Source organism: Ictalurus furcatus, chromosome 2 (assembly GCF_023375685.1).
Source record: "Ictalurus furcatus strain D&B chromosome 2, Billie_1.0, whole genome shotgun sequence".
NCBI lineage: Eukaryota > Metazoa > Chordata > Actinopteri > Siluriformes > Ictaluridae > Ictalurus > Ictalurus furcatus.
This window is the reverse complement of record NC_071256.1, coordinates 31,446,180-31,455,997: the sequence shown is the minus strand read 5'-3', so window position 1 is coordinate 31,455,997 and position 9,818 is coordinate 31,446,180. Positions and strand designations below refer to the sequence as shown.

Genomic DNA, 9,818 nt, shown 5'->3' with positions numbered 1-9,818 from the left:
GCAGAGCTACTGTCAGATATGCTGTTATGGAAAATTAATCAATACATTCAAATTCAACAGTGCTTTGTCTTTGAGTACTGAAATAACTGCCAAAGATATCTAATTAACATATACATACCAGCCAATATATGTCTTGTAGTCAGTTAAACTCATTTTATGGGCACTTGGTAACCACAACATCCATCCATCCCTTTTCCATACCGCTTATCCTACACAGGTTCGTGGCCTGGAGCCTATTCCAGTGGACTCGGTGTACAAGGTGGGGGACACCCTGGACGAGGTACCAACACATCGCAGGGCACAATCACACACATTCACACGCTACAGACAATTTGAAATGCCAGTCAGCCTACAACACATCTCTTTGGACTGGGGAGGAAACCAGATTACCCGGAGGAAACCTCGAAGCATGCACACACTGTGCAAGCGGGGCAGAGGCGGGAATCAATCCCCCAACCCCAGAGGTGTGAGGCAAACATGCTAACCTCTAAGCCATCATTGCCCAACTACTATGTATTACTAAAACTTCCTACATTGTGTAGCATGTGCACTATAGACCAAGCTAATTAAAACACTTGGTATAACATGGTGCAATCTAAGGACCTGTTTCTATTTCACTTCAGAAATTGCTGGTTAATACAGTTTTTTTTAAGTTCCTTTTTAGTGCACTTGAAATAATCATTGTTTTTGTTGTACTGTGTATGATGTGTATATGAAGCTTAGAAACAGCATAAGTTTATAGGTGTATTATATATTTATATATAACTATAGACATAGTACTATTATGTAACCGTGCTACAATTTGTGTTACAAAGTGTAGTATAAATCCTATGTATTTTGGGGGCTATAAGCAAAAATTATGACTGCATTTACACTATTTATATGTATCAAGTGCAATATCTAAGGTCACAACTGTGGAGTTTGGATACATGTCATGTCATTAATTTCATAAGTATGTTACTCAAAGGGGATATATATTAATCATGTCTTATATTTTGTTGTGTTCTGATATTAATGATATGAGCTGGCGTGTGTTAGAGACAATAAATAATTTACTGGTTGTTGTTGTATTCATATATTAAACATGAGTTTGATTTTGATGAGTGAGTAACTGAGTTCATAGCGGGCATTTCCCGGTGGCGTAACAAATTATTGGATTTCTGATTCCAGACCGTACAGTGTGCTGCGCTTTCAGAATGAGAGATGGTGACATCAGTTCCTGTATTTGCCCCGTACGTCAGGGAGCAAGCAACAGTATATGATCATACGGTGTGTGTAACACGAGCAGCTGGGCATTCCCAACATCTGTCAGCAACGCAATAAGTCACGAATGACTAGACCTTACATGTCACATAGACTTGCACCGAGTCTTTCATTATACATATACTATGACTTTTAGTTTGCATGTGCACATTTACAACCTCATCGAGATTTGAAGTTGTTCCATTTCTTTATTAGATTTTTTTTTCCTGACAAATTGTACAGAATGTGTTTGTGTGCTGTCTAAATGTAATATGAGGAGCCTGTTTACATATAAGCAACAATACGTCAGAAAAAAAAAAAAAACCTGCTCAGGAGGTCTACAGAGAAGATACAGCTACTGGTCACATCCATTTTATAAAACACTTGGGGTTTTGCTGTTATAGGAAAATAATAAGCAATGCGGTGGTGTGATGTGGCCTGACACAAAGCAGGGTTACTCTCACAGGCCTGAAATTGATTATTTTCAGTAACAGCACATCCAGAAGTGGTTTATTCCACTTATACCATATCAGTGGTAACAATTATTTATAGAACAATGACTCAACATAATTTTATATCCATATACACTTACAGTCTAACATCTATCAAACAAGGTAGTTTCTATCACTTACATTATAAGAGCTATAAACACAACACCATTTTTTTTCTCTCTCATGAGTGAATAAAAAATATTCTGTTGTTCATTTTACCTGAGAAAACCGTGAATCCACTGTCCTGAAGTCTTCCCCATGTCAGGAAGCTTAAGTTACAGCTTTACCTCTGACTTTTACAAACCACTGATACTGGACACTCCTTCCATACACGCAAAATAGTGAATGCTAAATTGTTGAATGTACAATGTACATTCTACAATTGAATTCAACAGCATGGTCATGTGATCTTCATAACACTGTTATGAAACAATTTTCTGACTATTACAAACCCATGTGTGGGCCTTCCCCAAACTGTTGCCACAAAGTTGGAAGCATACAATTGTATAGGATGTCTGTATGTAGCTCGAGTGTACTGCACAGATCCCCGACCTCAACCCCACTGAACACCTTTGGGGAGAACTGGAATGCAGACTGCACTCCAGGCCTCCTCGTCTGACATCAGTACCTGACCTCAATAATGCTGTTGTGGATGAATGGGCAAATCCCTACAGCCACGCTCTAAAATCTATTGGAACGCTTTCCCAGAGATGTGGAGATTGTTATAACAGCAAAGGGGGACTAAATCTGGAATGGGATCTTCAAAAAGCACATATGGGTGTGATGGACAGGTTCCACAAACTGTTGGCCATATAGAATATTTATTATTTGTTTTAAATTATAGTAGACTATAGTAAGTCCCTGTAAATGAGTTGTTACTAAAGAAATGATAATGTATTAGAATGGCGCATTAATATAAAAGTGTTATTTGAAGTGCCAGTATTGTCAGAGCTGCTGCAGAGCTACTGACAATCAGAGTCGAGAAACGAACAGTGCTGTGATATTATTGAGCTACCTGAATTGGCTGAATTGGTTTAATCCCAAAATCTCAGCTGACTATTCAGATAGTCATTCTATTCAGTCATATTATTCAGTAACTACAGTGCAATTAATAGAAAATTGAAGATAGTTACACAAACAAGGCATGTAAATCTGGACTCACTGAAGGGTTTTGAGAGCTTAAGGTGCCATGGCAAAAGATACTAATAAGTTTCATAGCTTTGATTGATGAATAACTTTAATAATCATTCATATCCTGTACATCAGTTGTTTGAAATTTCTAAATGCTGTAACTGGCATGAAATGAGAACGTTATCCAGGCTCAAGAATTTGCTCACAAGAAGATTAGTTGATTAATCCCCCTTTAAAACCCTACTCTCATGTTCCTTAGATGTTCTAGATTCATGATTCATGTTTTGTTCTCTCACGTCAGTTGTACTGTAGTTCTCAGAACCAAGTCTAGTCTTCAGTGACAAAAGTGCCAGAGATTGAAATAGTTTCCATGACTGTCACTTATCCAAGTTTCCACATTAGTGTAACATGGTTCTCATCATGATTACATTGATCATACTGATGATGATGTTCATGACAGTGATGATGGTATAGACGTATCTGGATGTGGAGTCATGTGTGTTTCTGCTTTGCTGTTAGTTAGAGCCACACGGGCATGTTTTCAAGAGATCATTTTAAAGGACCACTTACTGGCATCAGGAGATTTTAAAGTCTGCTTGATGATTCCAGCCCTGTGTATAGTGAGTGTGTGTGTGTATGATCGAGAGAGTATCAGCTGTCGGCACGGACAGAGTGTGGAGTGAGGCCATAGTGTAGAAATAGCATCAGAGCCTATATAAAAGCACACACTCTCACCCTACAACTGCACACACTCAGAAGATAGAACCAGAGGTGAAGCTGCATCCCGAGAAGTAAATATTATTTTTTAAAAGCAGGATACACACAAATATAGAAGAAAGTCAAAGATGCAGGTGTGTACAGTGTTGGAAAAACGTGGCGGATGTGTGGTGGGAGCCGAGCTGAGCTGCAGCGTCAGAGAGCAGAACGTTTCCCAGAAAGAGAGCTACAGCGCTGATTGGCACAGTGTCAACATGAAAACGCAGCATGAGGACCGGTGAGTAAATACATACACACACACACACACACACACACACACATACAGAGACACTTTTTTGCTTTACAGTGTTGTACGTTAAAGGTTTCCATCGTGGATGTTCTAAAAAACTTTGAACCAATGGATATACCTTATAGAATTTGTGTCAGAAAGTGTCAGGAAAAAAAAAAAACATGAAGTAATAACTTAATCTCCAACAACATACTTAAAATAATAAGTAGTAACAGTTAAAAACCATAATTTTTCTATTTCTAAACTATTTCTCTCATATGCTATTCTCTATAGCCAGTCCATGATGATGACAGATGATTCCCGGAGAGAGACACTTTCCCGTAAATGGCGCGCCCGTCCCCTCTCCCAGCAATGTCCTTCAGGTGTCCTGCGTGTCGGCACTGTAGAGTCTGGCATCGGTGAGCACCAACTGCTACCTTACAGAAACACCCTTCCTCTACCCATCTTCAAGCCAGCCGAGCTGGGTGTGAGGTTGGGCCGCGGTGCACCTCACAGCCTGGAGGACATGTCAAGTGCCCGTGCACCTGATGGAGCATGCCCAGCCAAGAGAGATGTCCTGGAGATCACACGAGACCTGCCGCCTGTCAAACCCCTCCGTATGGAGTTTGCCAAGGATCCCAGAACCCTTGGCAGATCCATGTCTCAGGAGGCACAGAGAGGGTGAAGAGGTAGAGAGAGAGACGGAGAAAAAGAGGGATGAGGAAATGAATGGATGGACTTGTATAACCTGTGAAAGAGTGATGAGGAAAAGGGACTGATGTAGCAAATGTAGCTAGACAGTGCAAGCAGTAGAAGTGTTTTACGCTCTCTTGTCCTACTGCTGATTTGAAGCAAATGAGAATGCGGGTGATTTTGTAAATATTTACTTTTGTCTAGATATTTCAGTTATTTTTCTATTCAAACTTTAAAAAGCAGTATTGCTGTGTTCTAGTTGTCTGAGAATTCTATGACAGTATAACCGGATAAGTCATGAGAGAGAGAGAGAGAGAGAGAGAGAGAGAGAGAGAGAGAGAGAAAAGAGAAAGAAAGAGAGATTCAGATTTCCTGCAGTGACAAAGCTTACGTCTGTTCATAGTGTGGAAAAAGAAAGTTTGACTGGTGTTAAAATTAATAAATACATGACACATTAAGTACTGAATCATTAAGAAATAGCCAGAGCTGAGAATTTGATCATTGTCTGTTTCTAATACCTTTATTTTATGGTTTTGAATAAAATCACATAAAACTCACAAGACCAATTGGTGAGTCCACACTTACTATCTTCAGTTACTTAACACATTTATCACTGCTACTGAAAAATATAGTTTAAGATATGGTAACACACCCTAATAGGTCTGTTTTTTCCCTTTACTCATATCAAAATGTAAAGTAATCTGTTAAGGAAGGACAAATAACAAAAAATATCAATAAAAACATAAAATAAAAGCAACATAAAGTGTCTTAGTAAGGTGTTGAGGTACAACAAGCCACCAGAACAGATTCAATGCACCTGTGCTATACCTCTCTGGAACCATGCTAGAGGAATGAACTTGTTTATTCTAAGACATTCCCTCAGTTGGTGCTTCAATTATGGTGTTGAAAAGTGCTGTCTTACCAAAACATTCCAAAATCACTCATATAGGTGTTCAATTGGGTTGAGATCTAGTGACTGTAAAGACCATAAGCCATAACACATCATCACATTTTCATCCTCATCAAGCCGTTCAATGAGTAATTGTGCCCTGTGTATGGGGACGGGTTTCTTTGTCAGGGGCATTAGCTGGACTGTTAATCTTCCAGGGCTGAGCCCAGATTCTTCTCCATCAAAAACGTTTTAAAATGTACATGTGAGGGCTAATTGCTTAAAAAATGTGAAAATTGGACAAAAAGTTGGATTTATCATAAAACTTTCCTCAGGTGTTATCACTCTTTGCAGGACTACCAGACTGATAAAATATAAAACATTTTGGCTATCTAACATGAGACTAGGCTAGTTTGGTGTCGCTAGCCAAGGGGAGACACAACTAGTTAGTTATTTAGTTAGTTAGTTAGAGTTACATTTATATAGTGCTTTTCAAGACACTGAATGCACTTTACATAGTATGGGGGGGATGCTACCATCACTAGTGTGCAGCATCACCTGGATGACACGATGGCAGTCATAGTGCGCCTGAACACCCACCACACACCAGCTATTAGTGGAGAGGAGAGAGTGATGTAGCAAATTCACAGATGGGGATTGTTAGGGGGCCATGATAGATAAGGGTCAATGGGGGAATTTCACCAGGACACTGGAGTTATGCTCTTACTCTTTCACGATAAGAGTCCTGGGATTTTTAATGACCACAGGGAGTCAGGACCTCAGTTTAACGTCTCATCTGAAAGGAAGTGCTGTTTTTACAGTATAGTGTCCCCGTCACTACACTGGGACATTAGGCCCCACACAGACCATATGATGAGCACCCCCTTCTGGCCTCACTAATACCACTTCCAGCAGCACCTTATTTTTCCCCAGGAGGTCTCCCATCCAGGTACTGTCCAGGCTCAACCCTGCTTAGCTTCAGTTGGAAATCAGTAAGAAGATATTTATATTGATTTGCAGTGGCACTTCTAGGTGGAGAAGTGGACCCAGACCATACCATTATAATAAATAAATGCCTCCACGGCAATATAGAACTTTCTATTTTCTTTCATATGTCACCCATATGGATGTTGTGCATAGTTAAAGGAGTTGGGATTAAAGTAAAAAAATAAAACAAAACAAAGTACTTACACCAATAATTCTCGGTTTATATGAAAGTTGCAGCTGGAAAACATCTAAAATTCCGATAACTGACAACTTGAAGCAAAATCACCATATTGCTTTCAGGTGCCTGGCTTTAAGATGAAGGTTCAATTACATAAAATTCATTGCTTACTCTAACCATAAGTGATTAGTCCAAAACTCATCAATCTGAAGTAGTTGTGTTTTGTTTTCATAGTGGCACATCACGTTACCACATTTCACTAATGTAATGGATAAGTGCAATGGAAAAGATGTCTGTTTTGTGAACTTCTATGTCTAGTTATCTTTAAATATTGTTTTTACTGTAGACTTTTTTTTTTTTAAACAACTCATGTCATCCATTCGCAAAATCAGACCGGAGAGAGCAAATAAAAAAAAACAAAATAAATCTAAGAAAGTCTGTAAAAATTCTCCCTTTTATGAAGTAATATCTCTGGCCCTGTGACTGGGGTCATTCCATCTCAAGTGGACCAATGCGGGTTGCTCAACCATTTATTTATTTATTTGAATACTCTATTTATTGGCATTTTTAGCAAATATACAGAAGATCCACTTTGCAACAAGATTATAAACACATATCCCACAATACTTTCCCTTTTCTCTATCTTGCGGCCCTGACTTCGAAAACATTTCTCACAGCTCACAGACCAAAAACACTCTGTCCCACTGTGTATATGCAAGCAAATATGGAAACAACAATAACAGGGAAAATAAATAAAAAAATCAAATCAAGCAAATAAATAAAGGAATAAATAAATAAAGAGGAAAAGAAACCACCTTATATCTGCCTCAATCTGCCCATCTGTCCTAGGAAATGTCTGATGTAAAAGGTTAAATCACAGAGAAATAACAGATTATTAGGGAATAGATGCACAGGAGCATGTTGCAAAAGAGTAACATAAAGCCTAAAGCAAAATCTATTTAGATAATCCCTTACTCAGAGAACTGTAAATCATCAAAGTATGCTAGGAAAGGTGACCACGTTTCCAAAAAAATTTCATTTTTGAACCTCGGATAGTGAATTTAGTCTTTTCAAGTCGATAATGTAATACATCACTTCCTTAACCCATCTACCATGTGTTGGGGGAGTCAGATTTTCCAATGTAGAAGAATGAAACATCTCACCAATAGGTGAGAGATTAAATATAAAATTCTCAGGTCTAGTACCGAACATGGCTCACAGGGGGTTAGGCTCGATCAAGACATCATACACACCACCAAAAGACTAAAAGAAGTCCCTCCGAAACTCCTCCAGTCCTGGACATGACCAAATGATCGACCATTTTTAATTTTCCTAAACTGAGCAGTTTTTGTTCCACAGAGCTAGGACCATCCTGACCCGAGACACTGAGGTTTATGTAAACAGCTGTATAACCAAAATTTGTTGTCTGCCATGACATAAAGATGGCCGCTATAGTTACACCAAGCACACACAAAAAAAACTGGTGGTTTTGCAATGCCAATACATAGAGATCATAGAGGACATAGATCACTGAAGAAAGTCTTGAAAAAAGAGAAACACTCAAGCAACTTTACAATTTTGCGGACCAATTGAGATGGACTGACCCACTAGTCTCTGGTCTGATGAGCTGACTTCAGCTAAAAAATTTATATTAATGCATAATTTGCTGCAACACGTTGCACCAAAGGATCTGCTACAGAGTCTGTAATGGTTTATGTTTAGAAAACTAACTGAACTGCAGCTATTTCTTTCTTTCTTTCTTTCTTTCTTTCTTTTAAACCTTTATCAGGTCTACTATAGCATTTTTGAAAGTGCTAGCTTCAGTCCACTGAAATCCGAATCCAGAACACAGTCCCCCACTAGATGACCCCTGAATGAGGGAATTGGTTCAGGTTTACACAGCTGTTCTGTGGGTGGAGCAACTGATTCATTGACCACCGAAACAAATCCCAAATGGTCCCAAAATAGTTCAAACACCCACTATATAAATTGAATTATAATTCCACCACTATGAGTCAACATAGTTTACATTTTCTTTTATAATGTTGGTCCCTGTCACATGCTGGGCTTCATTTCATTATCATGGAAAACAGGATGGGAAGAGTGGAAAGTGAGGCAGCAGTGGAAATGGGGGATGGAGCAGAACGGACTGTCCCTTGGCATCACTCTGTTCCGTTTTCGCCAACAAACTGGATAGTGTGACAGACCTTCAGAAGTCCTGTTCTCTGGTGAGCCACGGCAAAAAATGTCCTGGGAAACATTCCTAACCGGGGTCAATCTAATGCTGCAATGACTTCATAGCCTACAGATGAAGACTAAACTTATAAAAATGTAAACAGTATGAAATCTCTTCCAGCAAAACAGGCTTCATGTACTTTGACTTATAACAACCCAGGCTATTAATAGCAGGGGTGGTGTTTTCATTTGGCTGCAGCTTTAAAAATGATGCCTGAAGACGATGAGATCATTCTAATGTTGACAAAGCAGCAGCATTTCAGAGCCATAACCTGAACACTTACTGTCTGTCTCATTGCTGTGAGCGCTATGTGATTTCTGTTAACATACCTCTATTAAGAACATGCTGTACATCTGTTTTTCTCTTCCATGCTCTCTGTAACAACTTTAATCAAATCATTAAACTGTCTAATCAGTCTATTTTACTAGTCTCGCTGCAATCCTTTCTAATCTATTCTCTATTAATAGTTAAATCCACAGAGGGAGTGTGTTGAAGGGAAGAAAATAGAGATGTGAGCAAGCGTTAGGACTCTTGTGTGCTCGTCCACTGATCAAAATACAACATAATACCAAGGCAGCCTGAGTAAACACACAATACAGTTTTTTGTGGAATTCTGGAAGGTCAGCATGTCTGGGAGCCTTTGAAATAGCTTTGTGACCCTTCCCAGACTGATGTATTTCAATCACCTTCTTCCTCATCATTTCTGGAATTTCTTTTAAATTTGGCATAGTGTGTTACTGCGTAAGATCTTTTAACCAGCTTTATGCTGTTGAAAAAGTTCTATTTAAGTTCTATTCTATTGATTTGATTGAACAGGGTTTGCAGTAATCGGGCCTGGTTGCTGAACCCCATTATGAATGCAGTTTCATAAACTTGGGGAAATAGTGACTATGGGGGCAAATACATTTTCACACAGGTGCAGTTGGTATTGGATAACTTTTTTTGCTTCAATAAATAACTATCACTTAAAAAAACTATATTTTGTC

The 9,818-nt window shown here is 38.9% G+C and overlaps 1 protein-coding gene across 1 annotated transcript; it reads left to right on the top strand.

The window, feature by feature from the left end:
• The first annotated feature begins 3,483 nt into the window (after positions 1-3,483).
• Positions 3,484-5,104, top strand: tcap (titin-cap (telethonin)). Its single transcript, XM_053640358.1, has 2 exons — positions 3,484-3,858; positions 4,144-5,104. The coding sequence occupies exons 1-2, from the start codon at positions 3,710-3,712 to the stop codon at positions 4,532-4,534; spliced, it is 540 nt and encodes a 179-aa protein (XP_053496333.1). The 5' UTR covers positions 3,484-3,709; the 3' UTR covers positions 4,535-5,104.
• Positions 5,105-9,818: the final 4,714 nt, after the last annotated feature.

Coding starts and splice junctions, on each gene's coding strand:
- tcap (XM_053640358.1), top strand. CDS start 3,710: ATGCAGGTGTGTACAGTGTTGGAAAAACGTGGCGGATGTGTGGTGGGA. Junction 3,859..4,143: donor AAAACGCAGCATGAGGACCG/GTGAGTAAATAC, acceptor TATTCTCTATAG/CCAGTCCATGATGATGACAG.